This window comes from Podarcis erhardii (assembly GCF_964252035.2).
Source record: "Podarcis erhardii genome assembly, chromosome: 13".
In the NCBI taxonomy this organism is placed as follows: domain Eukaryota; kingdom Metazoa; phylum Chordata; class Lepidosauria; order Squamata; family Lacertidae; genus Podarcis; species Podarcis erhardii.
The window spans coordinates 23,437,254-23,461,362 of record NC_138502.1 but is presented as its reverse complement, the minus strand read 5'-3'; the positions used below and the strand labels follow the sequence as shown (position 1 = coordinate 23,461,362).

The window sequence follows — 24,109 nt, the reverse complement described above, 5'->3', positions numbered from 1 at the left end:
AGTCCTTGGAGGCCCAGTTAGTATAGATATTACTCTTAGGGCAATGCTGGGGAGTACGATGCATACTTCAAAATATTCTAGACTAGAGTTATGAAGTGGGAAGCATAGCAAGGCCATCAATGCTGACCAAGGGTGACCAAGATAGGGAGCTAGTGGCAAGAATGGGGTCTCCTGAGTCTAAGGCATCATCAGCATTCAGAAGGTATCATTGTGTGACCAGGTGCTGCAGCCCCCAGCCCCCAGGGATCATAAGAAAGGAACAAAGACTCTGACATTATGGAATTAAAAATCAGGCCACAGCTTTATTAAACTTCTGAATGTAGGAAGACCTTGGCTTAGGCCTTGGGCGTGTATCCCTCCCAGCCCCCCAGCCAGGGGGAACTGGGGCTCATCAGGGTAAATGGGATATGGGGGTGCTCTGTGAGATGTAAGTGTAGCAGGCAGCCAAGCCCATATCCCCGCACGCAGGGTGGTTCACTGACAACCTTTCAGTGTATGGCCAATGAAACCCATATATATAACCCCTTTAAGAGGGGGACCCTGGAATCACCGCCACAGGGGGGTGAGTCACCACTTCATCCCCCCCCCCGCCATTATAGGGAAGAAAAGACTAAGGGATTCTACCCAAGGCCATAACCGCCAAAGTTGTGATGAATTGCTACGGCAAAGACAAAACCTGCCAATGCAGGAAAATTTCTTCCCAGTCCTTCAACAGCAACCAGTCAAAGACCGTAGCAGCGCTCACTAAACAGGAAGAAAAAGTTAACTTGCAAACAAGAAAACATTAAAAAAAGGGAGGGTAGGGAGGGTGAATCTCCTGAGCCGACTGCCTGGCTACTGTCGGCTCCACCTCCTAATTATAAATGGGACTGGCCCCCACCTCCCAGCAATGAAACATGACTACTGAGGCTGGGCATGAACCTCCAAATAATAATGCTGAGAGGCAGGCAAGCCCCCTCTCTACTAGATAGTTACCTGGGAACTGTAGCACCACACACGATCCTGTAAAGGGCTCCCACATTATAAAATGTGAATGCTCATTTCATCTGAGTTACACAGACCTCATGAAGGAGTTTTAGCTCTTTGCAAGCAGATTCTTTTGCATGCAAGGAAGCTCCTCATGAAGGAGCAGCACCATTTAGAATTGGACAGCTGCTAAGTGATAGAATCAGATCCTGCACAGTGTTGGTAGATTTCCTCCTGGCTTTTTTATATGGTTGTAAAAACAAAACAAAACAATCCTTTAACGTAACCCAAATGGCTTTGGGGATGGATTTGGGGTGAGGTGGGTGGACTCCAGACTAGACCAAGGCAAATCAGTCCAATCTTGGAGCAGGAAGGGTATAGACAAGAGCTTCAGGGTGGATTGAAATTTTTGTGCACAGCTCTAGCATGCAACACCCATTGGTTTGCAAAATTCCCTGTCCCAACACACAATCAGAAGTCTGTTTCTGCTTGCATGTAGTCCCTAGTTACTGTAAGGATTCTTGCCCCGTGTTGCAGTCATGGGATTGTTTTTTTATCACATAACGGTGTATGTTTTCATTCCACATAGTGGGAAGTGACAGAGACAGGATGTTTATATTGCTGTGTTCCGGAATGTAGGACTATTATCCTTTGTCTCTTTCTCTTTGCTGCCTGATGAGAAAGAGGAAGGAGCTAAATCAGAATGCTCTGAGTGTATTATATGTAAATGAAGTAGTTTAGCCAATATTGCTGTGCTACTGAGTACAGAGGGCCTTCTTGATAGTGGTGCCTACCCTGTGGAATGCCCTCCCATCAGATGTCAAGGAAATAAACAGTTATCTGACTTTTAGAAGACATCTGAAGACAACCCTATTTAGAGATGTTTTTAATGCTTGATATTCTGTCGGGAGCCAACCAGAGTGACAGGGAAAACCCAGCCAGATGGGTGGAAAATAATAATAATAATAATAATAATAATAATAATAATAATAATAATAATATATTATTATTATTATTAATATTAATGCTTTACTGTCCTATATTTTATATAGAATAAAATCAGCATTGAACAGATTAAGCTGTTCAAAATCATATTTAGATTTTGTCCTTTTCTCTATGTCAAAATTATTTTAGAATTATCCCACCCACTCCACTATAGGTTCATGCAGGAAGCGTTGTGTCAAAGTACCTTCCAAGTGGATTTATGTAGATTGATACATGAACAAGATACTAAATGGCTGCTTTGGCTAATCAGAAATGTCAACCAGAAAAATGTATGTTGTTGATTAGTACAAGTTTACAAGTGTAAGTATTAATGCCAAATGCCCTCTATTGTAGAGTAATACTGTTTAATTTCATAGATAAACATTTCTAACAACTTCTAATAACTAATTACTGTAGCTGCAAAACTGTATTTCTTTCTTTGCCATTTTACCCAGGAGTGTCAATGCTTTCATTATTCCCAAGATATATTTTCTACCTAATTTCAAAATAATGAAAGGCAAAGAATTGTATCCCCCCCCCTCAAACTTTACAAAAATTCCAAGAAGTGCTTAACCCACATTCCCTGACTCATTAGTTCCCTGTGGGAACACACAACTGGATTCTTATTTAAAATGTGGGTCGTATTAATTAGTCTCCTGATAATTAAGTTCTGCTGAAATTCTTACGTTCATGCCTACTGTAATATTTTCTATTAACACAAGAGGTGATTCATTTTTGTGAGGGTGGTGGTGAGAGCAGTGGTGGAGGAAGGGGGCAGTGGGGGCAGTCAGCCCTGGGTGTCACCACTGAGGGGGTGACAAAATGCTGGGCGGCACTTATCACGGGGCCTGCAGCACGCCCAAGCCACACGTCTCTCCTAGGAGTGACGTGGTGGCTTGGGCGCCTGCAGGCTCCACGCTGCCCTAAAGGGCCTGCCTCCTACCTTCCCCTCAGCTGTAGGGCGGCTGAGTGGGAGGAGGCAGGCCAATTCCTTGGAGGCCCTATGGAGCATTCTGCCCTGGCTTGCCTCCCCCCCCCCCCCGCGGGCAGCTGGTCCTGCTCCCATGGGCAGCTAGCCCCACCCCTGGGCTCAGGGCAAGCACGCCACCTCGGGCACCCAATCGGCTTGCTCCACTGCTGGGTGGGAGATCCTGAACCATGTCCTGAGGCTCATTTAGGCTGTCATGCTCCACATGGCACAAGTAGTGGTCCCTCTCCTTGGGGTCTGTCTTGATGCCAAGCAAAGCATAGTAGGTCCTTTCTGAGTTGTGTGTGACCACTCCACAGAAGGTGCCCTCCTGTCAGATCTCCCCATCCTCCACCCAGTTGGCATCAATCCCCTTGGTGTAGAAGCTGTGGGCTTGGCAAAGGAAGGTCTTCAAACCTTCATAGTTAGCCTTCCTGGTCACCTTCATCTCTGGCTGTCTTGCCATAGTCCATGAGTTTCTTAAATGACTCCATGCATTCCTCCTTTAAGTAGCCTTTCCAGGTCAGCGTGGCATTGTATTCACACTCCCATTCCCCCTTGGGCACCTCGGCTACTGTCAGGTCAGGGTCTTCTTGTCCAGGCTGATGAAGTTCTTCACCTCATAGCCATACTTCATGAACCGTTCTCCAGGCCTATTTCCTCCCAGCTCACAGCCAAATATGCATGGTCAGCTGTGAAGTCCCTCACTCTGGTTAAAGGGATTCTGCAATGTTTGTTCACTTCTTTAAAGAAAACCAAAAGGTTTATTTTTAGTCATGTGATGAAATGTTGTCGGCATCATCTTCTCAAATTTATATGTGTCCTGTGTGCATATATACACAAATATTCTTCCATTCCCCTTTTCCCTGGGGATGTTGTCAGGGGTAGCAAGCAACATTCCCTAAGGAAAAGGTGAAACAGCATAAAGTTTGAAATAACAGAATCCAACAGTACTTATAATAGACTGGGGCAGGAAACTATTTCATCTTCAGAAGGGCTGTGCTATTCTCTCTCTTTTGTGTAGGGGTCAATTGTTTTGGGGTGTTTTTATTAACAATTTGAATTTGCTTTCATTCTTTAAAATCTGCAGTGGGAAAATTTGTTATTACTTTGGTGTCAACCTTATATTTGATAAATTTGGAAGTGTAGTTACATTCAGGAACCACATGCAGTTTGCAGTAATAAAAACTCTGCAGGTGAGAGACATTATTCTGGACACATTATCTGGCGTCGACATACACCTAGAAATCTTACTGGTGATCTTTCCTATGCATATAGAAGAACACTTGAGTGTTTGCAAGGTAAGATAATTGTGATACCTCACTTTGCTCACTCTCACAATATACACGTGTACCAACCATTTATCAGCTGAATGCTTACAGACATTCTAAACTGGGATATTGTTTTCTAGAAAATGCAGATGATAATGCAGTTAAGATGATTTTGTAGATGGGAGTAAAATGAAACTTGAGGAGCTCAACATTTTGAAACAAGAATTTTTGTATGATAGCAATAAATTTTGTAAATCACCTTGAGGTTTGTTTGTTTTTACAATCAAGTGATGTATAAATTTTATGAAATAAATAAATTGGATATAAACTAAATTGATTTTCAAGGAAACCTACCTGTTGCCAAACTGATACTTTTCTATCTCTTTTTTTACTCTGATAATTTACTTATTACTAAAATATTGTGCAATAAAAGCTATTACACTATAGTCTGGAATAGAAAACTTAATGTCATATGCATAACAACTTTAGCTATGATTACTTGTAGTACAACCTATTGTGACGCTTACTCATAAGTAAATTTTCATTCACTTGCAACCCAGTATTTTAGACATATTTCAATCCTTTAATAGTATTTATATTCTAGCTTGTTAATATCTTCTACATATATGATACATCACACACACACACACACACACACACACACACACACACAAACACTTTTGTTACCTTATCATCGGGTAATAAAGAGGGCAAAATATGTTTCATCACTTCAGTCTTTACATTTACATGCTTTGCAGAAACAGAAAACATGATCCCATCCTTACAAAGCAAGATCAAGTAATACATACAATACAACTATCATTTGCTTTTCATTATGCCACTTGTTTATGTAATATAACTCTGTGTGGAATATGGGTCTTCTATTTATTCTTAGCAATTGAGTTTACAATGCTAGTATTGATTATCATCCCTTCCCCTCCTTCCTTCATTCAGGATGCCATAACATGGAAATAGAGAATGTGACAAATGTCAGTGAATTTCTTCTGCTTGGATTTATGTATGAACCAAATGTGGAGATCATCCTCTTCATAGTTTTCCTTCTCATTTACCTGGTGACAGTGCTGGGGAATGCACTCATCATTGTACTCATCTGCACTGATCATCGCCTTCACTCCCCTATGTATTTCTTCCTCAGCAACTTGTCCTTAATTGAGATACTCATGACAACTTGCGTCGTGCCTAAAATGTTAGCCAATCTCCTGGCTGAAAGAAAAACTATTTCGTTTGGTGGTTGCTTTGCTCAGTCATACTTCTACTTCTTCATGGGTTCTACAGAGTTCATCCTTTTTGCTGCAATGTCCTTTGACCGCTACATGGCCATCTGCTACCCACTTAGGTACCCCACTCTCATGACTGGGAAAGTTTGTGTCAATATGCTGATTGGCTCTTGGATCGGTGGGTTCTTGTCTGTGTTCTTGTCAACAGTGCTGAAAGTGAGGTTGCCTTACTGTGGACCTAATGTCATTAATCACTACTTCTGTGACAGTGCCCCTTTGCTACACCTCGCCTGCATTGACATCAGCTTTATCGAGTTCATAGATTTCATTGGGTCTTTGCTTCTACTGCTTGGCTCTCTCTCATTCACTGCTGTCTCTTACGTCTACATAATCAGTACCATCCTCAAAATTCCTTCTGCAAAGGGAAGGGAGAAGGCCTTTGCCACCTGTGCATCCCACTTCACTGTTGTCTCCATGGGCTATGGAATCTCCATCTTTGTTTATGTCAGGCCATCCCAGAGTGACACCATGAGCATGAACAAAGCATTAGCCATTTTCTCTGGCATCTTGACACCTTTATTGAACCCTTTCATCTTTAGTCTAAGGAATGAACAAATGAAAGAGGTGTTAAAAGATGTCCTAAAGAAGCTAACCTCCAGAATAAAATATAACTAATGTACTATATACACCTTCAGAATATACACCTTACATAAAGTTCACATTTTCAATATAACAGCACAGATTGTATTGTCCATAGTGCATATTGACTGGGTTTTATGACTGTGGAGAATTGCCTTCTCCTACACTACTCTACAGAGAAACTTCTTCTCTAAAGATGTTCCCCACCATCTGAGGTTATGCGGGTTGTGAATAGAGAGTGAGAGTCTTTTTAGTTGTAGCACTACGCCCTTATTCATGACCAAGCTCTTCAACCAGCTATGGTCCAGGGGAGACTGATATACTGCCAGGTCCTCCTGTTCCTGTTCCTCTGCTCCTTGCAGCTGGATCCTCCCCCTTCTTAAGCAGATCCTTCCCCCCAAGTGCCCCTTTGGTAATAGAGCAAAGCAGGCAAACTGTTGTTTGTTAAAGGTGCTGGGAGTTGTAGTTCTGTGAGGAGTGACTTACAGCTCCCAGGATTCTTTGAGGGAAAGCAATTCACTTTAAATGTATGGTGTGAATATGAGGGGAAGGGGGATACTTTGGTTTCACATGTTTTGCCCCACACTCCAAGAGCCTTCATAATGTAACTTCTTCTAGAAGAACTGTGAGGGAAAAGAAACTGTGTTTTTCATCAGTGAATGGCTGTTTCTGCTTGCTTTTTCCCATACTCCAGCCATAAGAGTCTTTATAAGGGATCCATTTCCAGATTAAGTCTGAAGTTACTTTCTGGACTTTGTGGATCAGGAGTAAATGAAAGGTAGGAGGTTACTCGGCACTGATGCCATCAGTTTTGAGGGTGCATTTGTATGTGAAACTACTTGACTTGTTGAACTTTGCACTCTTAAATTTTGATGTATGTTAAATGAACTGTTAATTTTATTTAATATTAATTATCATCATCATTATTATTTTGTGTCATGAGGTATTATTATGTTTTGTAAATGTGCTTCTTCCACTACCCCAGCTACAACAAAACATGTCTCTCCCATATTAGTCTCTACAGCATATGCATTTTTCCATTGTCTCCTGAGACAGAAGGATGCCAGCAACAAAATCTGCTCCGATATTTAAATATTTTTGTGAACTGCTTCAAGCACAGATGTATTTGTAGAATTTGTGGTTTATAAATAAATCGACTATGACTATATTAATTACCTGGAACTCTATGCTCTGGTTTCAGAGCTTTGTTCAGGCACAGTAGGGATGTGTAACGAGGGGTGGTTGGATCAGTATATTTGTAGTCTGTATCACCATTGCATATATTAATTCAATTCTGCATTAGAGTGTAATGATGCTTACATATATAAATAAATCTATGTCAAAATATTAAGTTTAGCATTTAACAAATGTATTTTTCTCACAAAATGTATCTTTCTAAAAATAGTTTAAAATGAACATTTGATAATGCACTTACACATTTTACATGAGCTGAGAACACTGTCACAAAGTTGGGAGAAGTGCAAAATCCACCTGATTCATTAATTTGGGAAGGGTGAATGGAGTCTTCTCTTATTGAAATTCTCAAAGTTCAAATTCTTTCAACATTCAGCATTGATCTTTGAGACTGTAAGACTGAATGTTGCCTCTGGGGTGGCCCTGCCTAATGTCAATACTAGAGGCATGGCCTTCTGTGGTTACTAACTCAACATGACCACACCTGCTGCACTTTGGCACCTAGCATTTCCAGAAAAGATGCAGACCCAGGCCCCACCCTCCAGTTCCAGCAACTCTCTACAGCAGGAATGCAAAACTATCAGCCTGAGGACCTAATCTGGAAGACTGGGGCTTCCTATTTGTAAGGCCATTTCATTCAAGCCACACCCAGCTGTCCTGCATGTGAAGTCATATGTGACAACAGCTGAGGGGCAGCTATAGGTGTGACTTGGACAAAAAAGGCTTTGCAGGCACTGCTGATCAGTTGGTTATAGGGCTGCCATATGTCCTGATTTTCCCAGACATTTCTGGATTTAAAAAGTGGAATTCAAATTGTCTGGGGGGAATTTCCAAAATCAAAAAAGCTCAACAACTGACACCCAGCTGGCGAATGGTACTTAGGAAGTACTGCACAAGCCTCCTTTGGAAATAAAATCATTCCCTGTTTTTAAAATGAGTTTTTTCCCTTTGCAAAGGAAGTAGTTTATATTCAAATTTCTTCCCCCAGCAAATATGTGAATTTTCAAACAATGATTTTTTTTTAAAAAAAGACTTGAGGTACTACTGATTGATAGACTTAGTCATGAGCCTGTTCAGTTTGCCTCATTGGGGGATATATTATCCTTGTGTCAACTCCATAAGCATGGCTGTGACCCTCACATCTAGAAATGATTTTTTTTTTTTTAAAGTCTGTGCGCCAACCCCTGCTCCAATCTCTGCCAAGTGGTAGCGAGATTCCAGGGGGTTCCATGTGCTCAAACAGGGTTGTATCTGGGAAATCAAGGCAGAGTGGAGACTAAAATCTTTAAGAAATATGGTTTATTGTAGAAATACTTACACCTGGGTTTGGAGAGAATTTACAACATTTACATGTCACCTTGTGGGGTCCTCCCTCTTTTTCTCCAACCTCTATTTACTCACCCCACTTATCTAGACCTCTTTTATTTTTCCAGAAGGGCACATTTTTCCTGTGTGGCATCATGCCTCCTGTAACCGTCCCCTCCCAACTCTTCTATTTAGCCAGAGCTAAGGCAGAAGGTCAATGGATGGTCATTGTCCAGTAATTATAGCTTAATGGCTCTTATTCCCATGTGATTTATTTATTTATTTATTGTTTAGTCTGGCACCTTCCCTTTCATACTCCAGACATTAACTAAATTCTGCCATATACTAATTTCTAACATTCCCTAACTCTAGCAGTTATGGGATCCTTTGATCCCCAAGTCTGCTTCTCCAGATCTGTAACAATATAATATGGCCCTAGAAATCTCTTTAAAGGTTGACCATTTTAATGTCCCATAATCCTGTAAAATAATATTGGGGGGGTGTTCATAGCAGAATGTAAGACGTGCAAAGTTAATTGGAGCCTTGAGATTTTTTAACTGCTAATAAAGCCATCATATAGAAGATAAAAGTAAATATGTAAGTTTTTTTTTAATTATCCTCTTCATATGTATACAAGTTCATACTTATTCATACTTAAGCATACTATTCAGCTTATCTCCTTAAGACCAAACACAATAGGAATTAAACACACTATGAGTTGGTTCCAGAAGAAGGTACTTATGGAATCAATGGGACAACTTATGTCTAATGTATTTCAATGAGACTACCTGTACTGTGCTTGGAGGTAGGTGGAACTGAAGGAATCTTCCTGGCTGGTTACCATTATTTACAACTATTGAATCTCCAGAAGAGAGGGGAACTGTACTCTGGGAATGTAAATGTCAGACCCTCCAAGTGTCCCTATTTTCCAGGGACATCCTTGATTTAGAGAAGCCGCTTCGGTTTCTGATTCAATCCCGGAATGTCCCACTTTTCCTTAGGATGTATCTATTTTCATTGGCAAAATGTTGCAGGGTATGGAGTTATTCAACTCCCAATCCATCTGAAGGTAATCCTTTATAGAAAAGTGTTTTTTAAATGTTTTATTATGTTTTTAAGTCTGATTCAGGAGGGCTCTTTCATTTTTTTATGCTCTTAAAAGACTTTGCTTGTTTGAGAACTCAGTTCTTGTTCATTTCCTACACCCTACTCCTATATTTCATCTCCATCCTTTATTATTAACATCACATCTCAATAGAAAATTTGCATGGCAGTAAGAGTGTCATTTATACACCTTCAAAGTACGGGTCACAATGCTTCCATTTGTCAGTGAATTTAAACACCAGCATTATTGTCAATGTAACATGGGTAATGAGCAATCGATGTACATATTAGGATTACGGTAGGTTAAGGTATTATAAGGAGAGTGTTTCAATTAGCCTTTTCTCTCTCCTGTCCCCTCCCCTAACTCCTGGAAATTACATTGAAATCCATGGGATTTCTTCTCAATAAAACTCTTAGAATTAAAAAAAATAATATAAATTGAGGCTACAAGTGAATGGAGCAAAAGTGGCACCGGAGCCACCATGAGACCCAGAGCGACCTGCCCCACTCGGAGCCCGAGACCCTGAGCAGCACCCGATAAGGAGGATGACGGGAGGAAGGAAGGAAGTGAACGAAGGCAGGAGCGTGGCTGGGCGGGAGGAGAGAGAGAGAGGATTGGCGTTGTAGAGCACCAATAGCGGGAGCACTGTGCAGAATTAAAATTTATGTTTGGAAAAAATAAAAAGAATGTATACTAGAAAGAAAGGAATATTAATATATTGGTATAAGCACATCTCTTCAAATGTGCTTTTCGTCTGTGTTGGAGAGGAGCTTGTAGTTTTAAACAAATATGGTAAGCTTTGCTAGGCAAAAGAAACATGTAAACTGTAAGACGAGTGTGGTGGGCAAACATAAGCATCGACTGGCCAGCTTGATGCTGCTTTTACCAGTCATGTTGAATTGTGATAATACTGCAGATCTTTGTAGATTTATTGGACTTCATTAGGTTAGTTATATGTTCATTTTTTATCATTTTATTTTACAGCTCCCAGCCTGTCCGCTCAGTCACCCACCTAACCTAGTCTGCATTGAGTATATGCAAAGAAAACTAGTTTAAGGATATAATCTGATATCTACCTCCATGGGAAGAAATCCCTGCTTCTGTTGATCTCTGTTAACTTCTCTTAATCAAGGCGGGAGGAAGAGAAGAAGGAATCCTATTTATACTCAGATGGGGAAAGTGAACATAATGAGATTTATTTCTATTGTTATGATTAGGATGCATGCAAGTAAGGAATAGAACAATATTTAAAATTATTATTAAGGCGTATAACAAAAAACAATAAATAAGATTAGAAAAACTATTAAAATAAAATTTCTAAATCAGAAATGAGTTGCCTTCCAGATATTGTTGGGCTACAATGCCCACCAATCCTGACCATTTGCTGGTGGGAAGTTTAATCCAACAATATCTGAAAGCCAACCTGTACTATCGTTGCTCAAAATAACTTGCTTTTAAAAATGTAACTTTTTACATTTGTCTCTATTTCTTCATAACTCTGCTCTGCTTTTATATCTGCTAAATTTCTAGTACCTGTATGATCAAAGAACTGTTCCCCCCTATATTATATAGTAATTGTTGCATAGATCACAATTTTATATTTTTTTTCATAAACAAGAAGTTACATAAGGAGGAAAACAACCTTAGTGATCTTTTCCAGACATAGAATATGCAAAAGAGCATAAAACTGAAAACTAAAACTGGACTTGACAAACTGATGGAGATATGCCTAAAGAAGTTATGCAACAATATTGCATAAAGTTTATATTGCATTTACTGAATGATACTTTAGATGCAGGATTTAGGTTTAGGATATATTATGATACATCTATATTCTCACGTTCTAAAAGGTAGTTTTGTCTGCTCTTCTTCCAGGTTCCCCCCTCCCAATAGTTGGAATTGATGGGGCATTATGAGACCAACAAATGATACAGAAGGTTGGGAAATCATACTTTTGGGTTTTTCTAATCATCCAAAAATGGAACCTTTACTCTTTGCAATCTTCTTCTTTCTATATGCTGCAACCCTTCTTGGGAACATTAGTATAATTTGCTTGGCCACAGCAGATTCCCATCTGCATACTCCCATGTATTTTTTCCTTCAACACTTGGCATTTCTGAACCTTTGCTACACCACTGCTGTAGTCCCCAAAATGTTGGCCAACCTGATATCCACCAAGAAAACTATAATGTATCACTTGTGCATGCTGCAAACCCATATTTCCCTCCTTATGGGAGCCGCAGAATGTCTCCTTCTAGCAGTGATGGCATTTGACCGCTATGCAGCTGTGTGTCATCCCTTACGTTACACTACAATAATGAGCTACCGTGTTTGTGTGAAGACTGCAGCAGCATCTTGGACCATCAGTTTTCTAGTCTCTGTGGTTCCACTCTACTTATCTTTGCCCCCTCTTTGTGCACCCTATGTTATTAATCATATTTTCTGTGAGCTCCCTGTTCTGCTGCACATGATCTGTACTGATACCTCTTTAGTGGAACTTCTGATGTTGATAGGGGGTACAGGCACATTAATGCTGCCCTTTATCCTGGTTCTGGTGTCCTACGGCTACATCATTGCTGCTATCATCAGAATCCGTACCACTAGTGGTAGACACAAAGCTTTTTCCACATGTTCTTCCCATCTAACAGTAGTGACCATTTATTATGGCACAGGAATTTTCATGTACATGAAGCCAAAATCGTTTTACTCCCCTGAGAATGATAAACTGATTTCTGTATTTTATGCAGTAATCAATCCTATGCTAAATCCCATTATATATAGTTTCAGGAACAAGGAAGTCAAAGAGGCATTAAAGAGAGCTTTGGGAAGGAATGTATTGACCAAGACATAATAGAAATGTATTGGAACAGTGTTCATCAATGGTACTGTATTTTAAAATATGCATTAAATTTCTTATAGTCCAAACAAGAATTTCATTATAAAGCATCCCGTGCTTTAGAATGTCCAGGGCCTGCAATAATGTAGAAACAATGAAGGATATGCTAAATTAACCAAGGCTAGTGGATTTCTAAATTCCTGGGCTCTGAGGTAGAGGATGGTTCAATGAACACTAATATTAATTATCTGGTTCAATTATTATGGCTAAAATGTTACTTTAGACACCATTGGCTTCTGAAAATTGTATGCATGCATACAGGAGAAGACTTTTATGAAAAGACTTTTATGATAATGAGAAGTCTTTTAATAAGTTGAACTTTTTTGCATATTTGTCTAAGTGACAATTTAGAGGTAATTGAGAGCATCAATAAAATGTGGACAGGAGTGATATAGTCCGCGTTGCATAGCTGAACATTCAAAAACCTTTTGATACAGTCTTTGACCAAAGACTCCTGAGAATACTTAGCAGTCATGGGATAAAGAGAGGCTATCTTGAAAGGATGTATGAAGTGTGATTTTCCAAGGATCTATACGGGGACATATGCTTTTAAACTTGTTCATTAATAACCTGGAAGGAGAAATGAACAGTGAGGTGGTCATGTTTTCTGATGACATCAAATTATTCAGAATGATAAAAAAGCAAAGAAACACACACACACACCCCACCTGTCTAATGCATGTTATATTCAGATCAATTGCCAACAAAACAGTGGGGAATATTAAGTTATTTCTTATTCCTTTCTCCCCCAAACCCATGAGTATATTTTGTGTTTTGCTCAGTCATACTTCTACTTCTTCATGGGTTCTACAGAGTTCATCCTTTTTGCTGTGATGTCCTTTGACCGCTACTTGGCCATCTGCTACCCACTTAGGTACCCCACTCTCATGACTGGGAAAGTTTGTGTCAGTATGCTGATTGGCTCTTGGATCAGTGGGTTCTTGTCTGTGTTCTTGTCAACAGTGCTGAAAGTGAGGTTGCCTTACTGTGGAACTAATGTCGTTAATCACTACTTCTGTGACAGTGCCCCTTTGCTACACCTCGCCTGCATTGACATCAGCTTTATCGAGTTCATAGATTTCATTGGGTCTTTGCTTCTACTGCTTGGCTCTTTCTCTCTACCTACCTTAATCTAGAACCATGTGAGGGAAAAGAAACGGTGTTTTTCAACAGTGAATGGCTGTTTCTGCTTGCTTTTTCCCATACTCTAGCCATAAGAGTCTTTATAAGGGATCCATTTCCAGATTAAGTCTGAAGTTACTTTCTGGACTTTGAGGATCAGGTGTAAATAAAAGGTAGGAGGTTACTCAGCACTGATGCCATCAGCTTTGATGGTGCATTTGGATGTGAAACTACTTGACTTGTTGAACTTTGCACTCTTAAATTTTCATGTATGTTAAATGAACTGTTATTTTTATTTAATATTAATTATCATCATCATTATTATTTTGTGTCATGAGGTATTATTATGTTTTGTAAATGTGCTTCTTCCTCTACGCCAGCTACAACAAAACATGTCTCTCCCATATTAGTCTCTACAGCATATGTATTTTTCCATTGTCTCCTGAGATAGAAGGATGCCAGCAACAAAATCTGCTCCGATATTTAAATATTTTTGTGAACTGCTTCAAGCACAGATGTATTTGTAGAATATGTGGTTTATAAATAAATCAACTATGACTATATTAATTACCTGGAACTCTATGCTCTGGTTTCAGAGCTTTGTTCAGACACAGTAGGAATGTGTAACGAGGGGTGGTTGGATCAGTATATTTCTAGTCTGTATCACCATTGCAAATATTAATTTAATTCTGCATTAAAGTGTGATGATGCATACATATATAAATAAATAAATCCATGTCAAAATGTTAAGTTTAGCATTCAAAAATGTATTTTTCTCACAAAATGTATTTTTCTAAATATAATTTAAAATGAACATTTGATAATGCACTTACACATTTTACATGAACTGAGAACACTGTCACAAAGTTGGGAGAAGTACAAAATCCACCTGATTCATTAATTTGGGAAGGGTGAATGGAGTCTTCTCTTATTGAAATTCACAAAGTTCAAATTCTTCCAACATTCAGCATTGATCTTTGAGACTGTAAGACTGAATGTTGCCTCTGGGGTGGCCCTGACTAATGTCAATACTAGAGGCATGGCCTTCTGTGGTTACTAACTCAACATGACCACACCTGGTGCACTTTGGCACCTAGCATTTCCAGAAAAGATGCAGACCCAGGCCCCACCCTCCAGTTCCAGCAACTCTCTACAGCAGGAATGGAGAACTATCAGCCTGAGGACCTAATCTGGAAGGCATGGGCTTCCTATTTGTAAGGCCATTTCATTCATCCTATTCATTCAAGCCATGTCTTGCATGTGAAGTCATAGAATCATAGAATCATAGAGTTGGAAGAGACCACAAGGTCCATCGAGTCCAACCCCCTGCCAAGCAGGAAACACCATCAGAGCACTCCTGACTTATGGTTGTCAAGCCTCTGCTTAAAGACCTCAAAAGAAGAAGACTCCATCACACTCCTTGGCAGCAAATTCCACTGTTGAACAGCTCTTACTGTCAGGAAGTTCTTCCTAATGTTGAGGTGGAATCTTTTTTCTTGTAGTTTGGATCCATTGCTCCGTGTCCGCTTCTCTGGAGCAGCCCTCCTCTATGTGACATCCTTTTATATAGTTGAACATGACTATCATATCACCCCTTAACCTCCTCTTCTCCTGGTTAAACATGCCCAGCTCCCTTAGCCATTCCTCATAAGGCATCGTTTCCAGGCCTTTGACCATTTTGGTTGCCCTCCTCTGGACACGTTCCAGTTTGTCAGTGTCCTTCATGAACTGTGGTGCCCAGAACTGGACACAGTACTCCAGGTGAGGTCTGACCAGAGCAGAATACAGTGGCACTATTACTTCCCTTGATCTAGATGCTATACTCCTATTAATGCAGCCCAGAATTGCATTGGCTTTTTTAGCTGCCGCGTCACACTGTTCGCTCATGTCAAGTTTGTGGTCAACCAAGACTCCTAGATCACATGTACTGCTCTCAAGCCAGGTGTCACCCATCTTGTATTTGTGCCTCTCATTTTTTTTTGCCAAAGTGCAATACTTTACATTTCTCCCTGTTAAAATTCATCTTGTTTGTTTTGGCCGAGTTCTCTAATCTGTCAAGGTCGTTTTGGAGTGAGATCCTGTCCTCTGGGGTGTTAGCCACCCCTCCCAGTTTGGTGTCATCTGCAAATTTGATCAGGATGCCCTTGAGTCCATAATCCAAGTCACTGATAAAGATGTTGAATAAGACTGGGTCCAAGACAGAACCCTGTGGCACCCCACTAGTCACTCTTCTCCAAGATGAAGAGGAACCATTGATGAGCACCCTTTGGGTTCGGTCAGTCAGCCAGTTACAAATCCACTGAGTGGTAGCATAGTCAAGTCCGCATTTTACCAGCTTCTTTACAAGAATATCATGGGGCACCTTGTCAAATACCTTGCTGAAATCAAGGTAGACTACATCCACTGCGTTCCCTTCATCTACCAGGCTTGTAATTCTGTAAAAATGAGATCAGGTTAGTCTGACATGACTTATTTTTCAGAAATCCATGCTGACTATTGGTGATCACAGTATTCCTTTCTAGGCGCTCACAGACTGTTTGCTTAATGATCTGCTCCAGAATCTTCCCTGGTATTGATGTCAGACTGGGCGGTAATTATTTGGGTCCTCTCTTTTCCCCTTTTTGAAAATAGGGACAACATTTGCCCTCCTCCAGTCTGCTGGGACTTCGTCTGTTCTCCAGGAATTCTCAAAGATGACTGCCAGTGGTTCTGAGATCACATCTGCCAGTTCTTTTAATACTCTTGGATGCAGTTCATCTGGCCCTGGAGACTTGAATACATCTAAACTAACCAAGTATTCTTGTACTATCTCCTTAGTTATTCTGGGCTGTGTTTCCTCTGCTGAATCATTTGCTCCAAATTCTTCAGGTCGGACATTGTTTTCTTTATTGGAGAAGACTGAGGCAAAGAAGGCATTGAGGAGTTCAGCCCTTTCTGTGTCCCTTGTTTGCATTTCACTATCTTCTCCTCTGAGTCACCCCACGGTTTCTTTGCTCTTCCTTTTGCTACGAACATACCCATAAGAGCCTTTTTTGTTGCTTTTAACCTCTCTAGCAAGCCTGAGTTCATTCTGTGCTTTAGCTTTTCTGACTTTGTGTCTACACGTGCTGGCTATTTGTTTGAATTCCTCTTTGGTGGTTTCCCCCCTTTTCCATTTTTTGTACACATCCTTTTTTAATCTTAACTCAGTTAAAAGTTCTTTAGATAACCACCCTGGCTTCTTTAGGCACCTTCCATGTTTCCGTCTCATTGGTATTGCCTGAAGTTGTGCTTTTACTATCTCCCTCTTAACAAACTCCCAGCCATCATGAACTCCCTTTCCTTTTAGTATTACTGTCCATGGGATCTCACCCAGCACTTCCCTGAGTTTTATGAAGTCGGCTTTCTTAAAGTCAAGAAATTGAGTCCTAGTATGCTTGGCTGCTCCTTTCCGCTGTAAACTTCAGAAGAGCATGATCACTCGCACCTAATGATCCTTCCACTTCTACCTCACTAACCAAGTCACCAACATTGGTTAGGACCAGATCTAAAATGACTGTTCCTCTTGTTGCTTCTCCCACTTTCTGGACAATGAAGTTGTCTGCAAGGCCAGTGAGGAATCTGTTTGACCATTTGACCATTACAGTGAGGAATCTGTTTGACCATTACTACTGTCTCCCTTCCTTTTGCATGCTTGGCCATCTGTTCCAGGAAGGCATCATCTATGTCCTCCGTTTGGCTTGGGGATCTATAGTAAACGCCCACAATGAGGTCACTGTTATTTTTCTCTCCCTTAATTTTGACCCAAATGCTCTCACTTTGGCTTTTGGATATGTTATATTGTGTTTCTTTTTGTAACCTTTTAAAGCTTGAATAAATATTATTTGAAAGAAAAAAAAAAGATTTGTGGTGTCTACACCTCTTGCACTGTGCTTCCCACATAACTGACATCCAGCTGACTATTGGTGCTTAGGAAATAGTGCACAAGAAGCTTTGCAAGCCTCCTTTGGAAAGAAAAGCATTCCCTGTTTTTAAAAGGTGCATTTTCTTCCCTTTGCATAAGAAGTATTTTCTATTCAAAGTTCTTCCCCTTGCAAATATGTGAATTTTCAAATAAATACTGCATTTTTAAAGAAAAAGAATTGAGAGACTACTGATTGATAGACTTAGTCATGAGCCTGTTTGAGTTTGGCTCATTGGGAGATATCTGATCCTTGTGTCAACCCCATAAAGCCTGCCTGTGACACTGTGTTAAAGTTTGTGTGCCACCCCACCCCCAATCTCTGCTAAATGGTAGCAAGATTCTAGGGGGTTCCATGTGCTCACCCAGGGTTGTGTGAAATCAAGACATAGTAGAGACAAAGGTCTTTAAGAAATATGGGTTATTTTACCAATATTTACACATGGGCTTGGGGAGAATTTACAACATTATATCTCAGGAGGAGGCTTTCCTTCACTGTAGCCCAGAATTGATTCCCAGGCATCTCCATGCCTCTCTCCCAACCTGCCTTTAGCCAGTTCACCAAGATGGTTCGGTCTTCAAAACAACTTGTCGAGTCCTCCCTCTTCTTCTCCAACCTCTATTTACTCACCCCACTTATCTAGACCTCTTTTATTTTTCCAAAAGGGCACATTTTTCCTGTGTGACATCATGCCTCCTGTAACTGTCCCCTCCCAATTCTGCTATTTACCCTGAGCTCAGGCAGAAGGTCAATGGCTGGCCATTGTCCAGTAATTACACCTTGATGGCCCTTCTTCTCAGGCGATTTTTTGGTTTAGTCTGGCACCTTCCCTTTCATACTCGAAACATAATCTAAATTCTGCCATGTAATAATTTCTAACATTTCCTAACTCAGAAACCTAAAACCCATGGGCCAGAAGCAGCCCATAGAGGTCATTTGACCGGCCCACGAGCCACCCCTGAACCGAGCCGTCTGCTCTCGTGCTGCACTAAACCAGTGCAGCGCGGTGCGGGAACTCACTTTTGTGGTGCCGGAAATTGCGTCTGCGCACATGCAGACACCAAAAATCACAGGCGCACACACGCTCGTGATCCAGCCCCTGGAGGGATCTCCGTGGGACTGATTAGGCCCAGGCAAGATAAACCTTGTTGACCCCTGCTCCTAGCAGTTATGGGTGCCTTTGCCCACCCAACTCTGTTTCTCCAGATCTGTATTATAATTTGGCCCTAAAAATCTCTTTAAATTTTGTCCACTTTAACCTTCCATTATCCTGTAAGTTTTTTATTTTTTTAAGGGAGTGGTAATTTCTGCTGAGTCCATTTCATAGTAAGACGTGCAAAGTTAATTGGAGCTTGGGGATTTTCTAGCAACTAATAAAGCCATCATATAGAAGATAGGAGTAAATATAGAAGTTTTTTTATCATTCTCTTCTGCATTCATGTGGTATGAACGGTATACAAGTAGGTCATATTATTCAGTACTTTTCAGCTTATCTGCTTAAGACCAAACACAATAGGAATTAAACACACTATGGGTTGGATCCAGAAGAAGGTAGTTATGGAATCAGTGGGACAACTTATGTCTAATGTATTTCAATGAGACTACCTGTACTGTGCTTGGATGAAGGTGGAGCTGAAGGGATCTTCTTGGCTGGTTCCCATTTTTTTACAATTATTGAATCTCCAGAAGAGAGGGGTACTATACCCTGGGAATGTCAATGTCAGACCCTCCAAGTGTCCCTGTTTTCCAGGGACATCCCTGATTTAAAGAAGCTGCTCAGTTTTCTGATTTGATCCCGGAATGTCCCACTTTTCCTTAGGACTTCCATATTTTCATTGGAGAAATATTGGGGGGGGGGCATGGAGTTATTTGATTCCCAAGCCGTCTAAAGGCAATTCTGTATAGAGAAGTGTGGGTTTTTTTTAAAAAAAATGTTTAATGTTTTATTACATTTTTATATATGTTGAAAGCTGTCCAGAGTGGCTGGGGCAACCCACTAAGATGTGTGGGGTATAAATAGTAAAATTATCATTATGGAATGATAATTCCATTCTCCTATTTTCATTGGAGAAATGTTGGAGGGCATGCAATGTAGCGTCTCGTGCTGTTATCTTGGGTTTTTTCCCCCAGGAACAAATAAACATACTGGATTGTCTCTAATTCTGTCAACTCACACAATGTTCTTTGATTCAGCAGAGGTTTTTGTGAAGATGAGCAGAGGGAAGGGAACTCTGCAAATCCATTCTTTCTCTGGCAACCTGCCATGATATTCTGTGGAGACACTGAGCCCTTTGGAGTAGAGGTTGAATGGAACAGGGGCTGCAGAGGCAAAAGAGTGCCAGTGACAATTGCTTTCACCCTTACTATAAATTTCAGCTTGATCAGAGACTTAGGTGAACAAGACAAAACTAGGTACAATCCTTGATTTAAAAGAAAACAAAAAATGAAAGGAATGAAACATATTCTGATATTGCTATTAGTGTGAACTGAGAATGATAACTAGACTCTGCTTTCACAACTGAAGGCAGTGGCTCTCTGAATAACATTTACTGTACTGGTAAAATGGAGTAAATGCTCTTGTATTTAGATTCTGTCTCTGGGGCTGCTTCCTATTTTTATTTACAGATAGGTAGCCGTGTTGGTCTGCCATAGTCAAAACAAAATAAAAAAAATTCCTTCCAGTAGCACCTTAAAGACCAACTAAGTTAGTTCTAGGTATGAGCTTTCGTGTGCATGCACACTTCTTCAGATACACTGAAACAGAAGTCACCAGACCCTTCTATATAGTGAGAAGGTGGGGAGGGGTATTACTCAGAAGGGTGGTGGGAATGGGTGATTGGCAGATAGCTGTGATGAGCCTGTTGAGTCGTCTACTGGAAGGATTTTTTAATTTTATTTTTATTTAGTTATTATTATTAAAATTTCACTTCACCTTCCTTTCCAAAATAGTCCAGATATCAGATAGAACATTGTGTGAATAGAATGCTGGACCAGATCCAGCAGGGCTCTTTCTGTTTTTATGCTCTTAAAAGACTTTACTTCTTTGAGAACTCAGTTCTGGTTCATTTCCTACACCCTACTCCTATATTTCATCTCCATTCTTTATTATTAACATCACATCTCAACAGAAAATCTGCATGGCAGTAAGAGTGTCATTTATGTACCTTCCAAGTATGGGTCACTAATGCTTCCATTTGTCAGTGAATTTAAACACCAGCATTATTGTCAACGTAACATCAAGGCCAAAGAGCAATGAATGTACATATTACGATTAAGGTAGGTTAAGGTACTATAAGGAGAGGGTATCAATTAGACTTTTATCTCCCTCCCTCTCTCCCCCCGGAACTTAAATTGAAATCCATGGGATTTCTTCTCAATAAAACTCTTAGAATTCAAATAAAAATAATTGAGGTGCATGGAGCAAAAGTGTTATGGAGATAATGGAATGTATTCTAGAAAGAAAGGAATATTAATATATTTGTATAAGCACATCTCTTCAAATGTACTTTTTGTCTGTGTTGGAGGGGAGCTTGTAGTATTAAACAAATATGGTAAGCTTCACTAGGCAAGAGAAATATGTAACCTTTAAGATGAGTGTGGTGGGCAAACATAAGTATAGACTGGCCAGCTTGATTCTGCTATTACCAGTCATGTTGAATTGTGATAATACTGCAGCTTTTTATAGTTTTATTGGACTTCATTGCGTTAGTTATATGTTCATCTTTTATCTTTTTATTTTACAGCTCCTAGCCTGTCTGCCCACCTAACCTAGTCTGCATTGAGTATATACATAGAAACTAGTTTATGGGAAGAAACCCCTGCTTCTGTTGACCTCTGTTAACTTCTGTTAATCAAGCAGGAAGGAAGGAAGGGAAGAAGGAATCCTATTTATACTCAGATGGGGAAAAGTGAACATAATAAGATTTATTTCTATTATTATGATTAGGATGCATGCAAGTAAGGAATTGAACAATATTTAAAATTATTATTAAGGCATATAACAAAAAACAATAAATAAGATTGGAAATACTATTAAAATAAAATTTCTAAATCATAAATGAGTTGCCTTCCAGATATTGTTGGGCTACAATGCCCACCAATCCTGACTATTTGCTGGTAGGAAGTTTAATCCAACAATACCTGAAAGCCAACCTGTACTATCGTTGCTCAAAATAACTTTTTTCATGTAACTTTTTAAATTTGTCTCTATTTCTTCATAACTCTGCTCTGCTTTTATATCTATGAAATTTCTAGTGCCTGTATGATCAAAGAACTCTTGTTTCTTTCCTATATTGTTGCATAGTTCACAATTTTATAGTTATTGTTCCATAGATCACAAATTTATAATTTTATCAGAAACAATAAGTTACATCAGGAGGAAAACAATCTTACTGATCTTGTCCAGACTTAGCATATGCAAAAGAGCATAAAACTGAAAACTAAAACTTGACTTGACAAACTGATGGAGATATGCCTAGTAAAGTTATAGAACAACATTGCATTAATTGTATTTTGTGTTTGATGAATGATACTTTAGATGTAGGATTTAGGTTTAGGATATATGATGATATATCTATATTCTCACATTCTAAAAGGTAGTTTTGTCTGCTCTTCTCCCAGGTTCCCCCTTCCCAATAGTTGGAATCGATGGGGCATTATGAGACCAACAAATGAAACAGAAGTTTGGGAATTCATGCTTTTGGGTTTTTCTAATCATCCAGAAATGGAACCTTTACTCTTTGCAATCTTCTTCTTTCTATATGCTGCAACCCTTCTTGGGAACATTAGTATAATTTGCTTGGCCACAGCAGATCCCCATCTGCATATTCCCATGTATTTTTTCCTTCAACACTTGGCATTTCTGAACCTTTGCTACACCACTGCTGTAGTCCCCAAAATGTTGGCCAACCTGATATCCACCAAGAAAACTATATCATATCATCTGTGCATGCTGCAAACCTATATCTCCCTCTTTATGGGAGCAGCAGAATGTCTCCTTCTAGCAGTGATGGCATTTGACCGCTATGTAGCAGTGTGCCATCCCTTGCGTTACACCACAATAATGAGCTACCGTGTTTGTGTGAAGACTGCAGCAGCATCTTGGACCATCAGTTTTCTAGTCTCTGTAGTTCCACTCTACTTATCTTTGCCCCCTCTTTGTGGACCCTATGTTATTAATCATGTTTTCTGTGAGGCTCCCATTCTGCTGCACATGATCTGTACAGATACCACCTTAAATGAACTTCTGATGTTGATAGGGGGTGCAGGCACTTTAATGCTGCCCTTTATCCTGGTTCTGGTGTCCTACGGCTACATCATTGCTGCTATCATCAGAATCCGTACCACTAGTGGCAGACACAAAGCTTTTTCCACATGTTCTTCCCATCTAACAGTAGTGACCATCTATTATGGCACAGGAATGTTCATGTACATGAGGCCAAAATCATTTTACTCCCCTGAGAATGATAAAATGATTTCTATATTTTATGCAGTAATCAATCCTATGCTAAATCCCATTATATATAGTTTCAGGAACAAGGAAGTCAAAGAGGCATTAATGAGAGCTTTGGGAAGGAATGTATTGACCAAGACATAATAGCAATATGTATTGTTAACAATGGAAGAGTGTTCATCAATGGTACTGTATTTTAAAATATGCATTAAATTGCTAATAAACCAAATAAGAATTTCATTATAAAGCATCTTGCGTACTGCCATAAAATGATCCAGGGCCAGCAATAATGTAGATATAATGAAGTACATGCTAAATTAAGGAAGACTAATAGATTCTTAAATTCTTGGGCTCTGGGGTGGGGGATGGTGTCAGTCTTGTTTTTGGACCTGAAACCACTTATCCACAAAGCTTGTGATCTATCAGTGTTCAGCTTCAATTTATTGGCCCTCAGGAAGCCCATTAGGGCCTTCAGACACTGTTCTAGCACTTGCAAAGTCTCTTGAATCATATAATATGAAGAGATAGAATTGGGTGTCACCCACACATTAGGAATACTTCATACTAAGTCTCCAGATGATGCCTGGGTTTCATATAGAATAGATAAAAGTAGCATGGGAAATAAAATTGAATGTTTGCTTGACACCACAGCATAAACACAAGAGTCCAAATAAAAGTCTTGCATGCCTATTCATTGGTAGCAGTCCAGCTGGTATGAGTGAAACCCCTCCAAAAGTGTGTGTCCAACTTCCACTTCCGGAGGCAGCGCGAACGGCAATGGCTGCCCTCTTCTAACCGGGAGAGGGAAGCTCCGCTGAGAACGGGTCGTCCGCTGCGGCGAAGCGGAGACCCATTTTGAAAAACCACAGGCGGCAGAAGCCTGTGGTCTCGGGACCCGGCGGGCGCCAGGAGCAGCCCCCGAAACGTTGAAGGGACCCCGTAAGGGGCTCCGGATCGCGGAGGGGGTAGCGGCGCTGTGGGTCGTCTTGCAATCAACGGAGCGAAGCCGTGTTGCTGCTGCCGGTGAGT

The 24,109-nt window shown here is 40.2% G+C and overlaps 3 protein-coding genes across 4 annotated transcripts in view; all 3 read left to right on the top strand.

Annotated features, from left to right (window-relative positions):
- LOC309327488 (olfactory receptor 14A16-like) overlaps positions 1–24,109 on the top strand; it is a 287,993-nt gene that overhangs the window by 166,595 nt on the left and 97,289 nt on the right. The gene's annotated exons all lie outside the window — the stretch shown is intronic.
- LOC309326978 (uncharacterized protein) lies at positions 5,154–23,224 on the top strand (the record flags this gene model as incomplete). Its single annotated transcript, XM_081836006.1, has 3 exons — positions 5,154–6,052; positions 19,822–20,040; positions 22,249–23,224. 3 exons carry the CDS (start codon positions 5,154–5,156, stop codon positions 23,222–23,224), a joined length of 2,094 nt encoding a protein of 697 aa, XP_081692132.1.
- On the top strand, positions 11,582–12,520 carry LOC309327514 (olfactory receptor 5A2-like; the record flags this gene model as incomplete). Its single annotated transcript, XM_081836815.1, has 1 exon — positions 11,582–12,520. One exon carries the CDS (start codon positions 11,582–11,584, stop codon positions 12,518–12,520), a length of 939 nt encoding a protein of 312 aa, XP_081692941.1.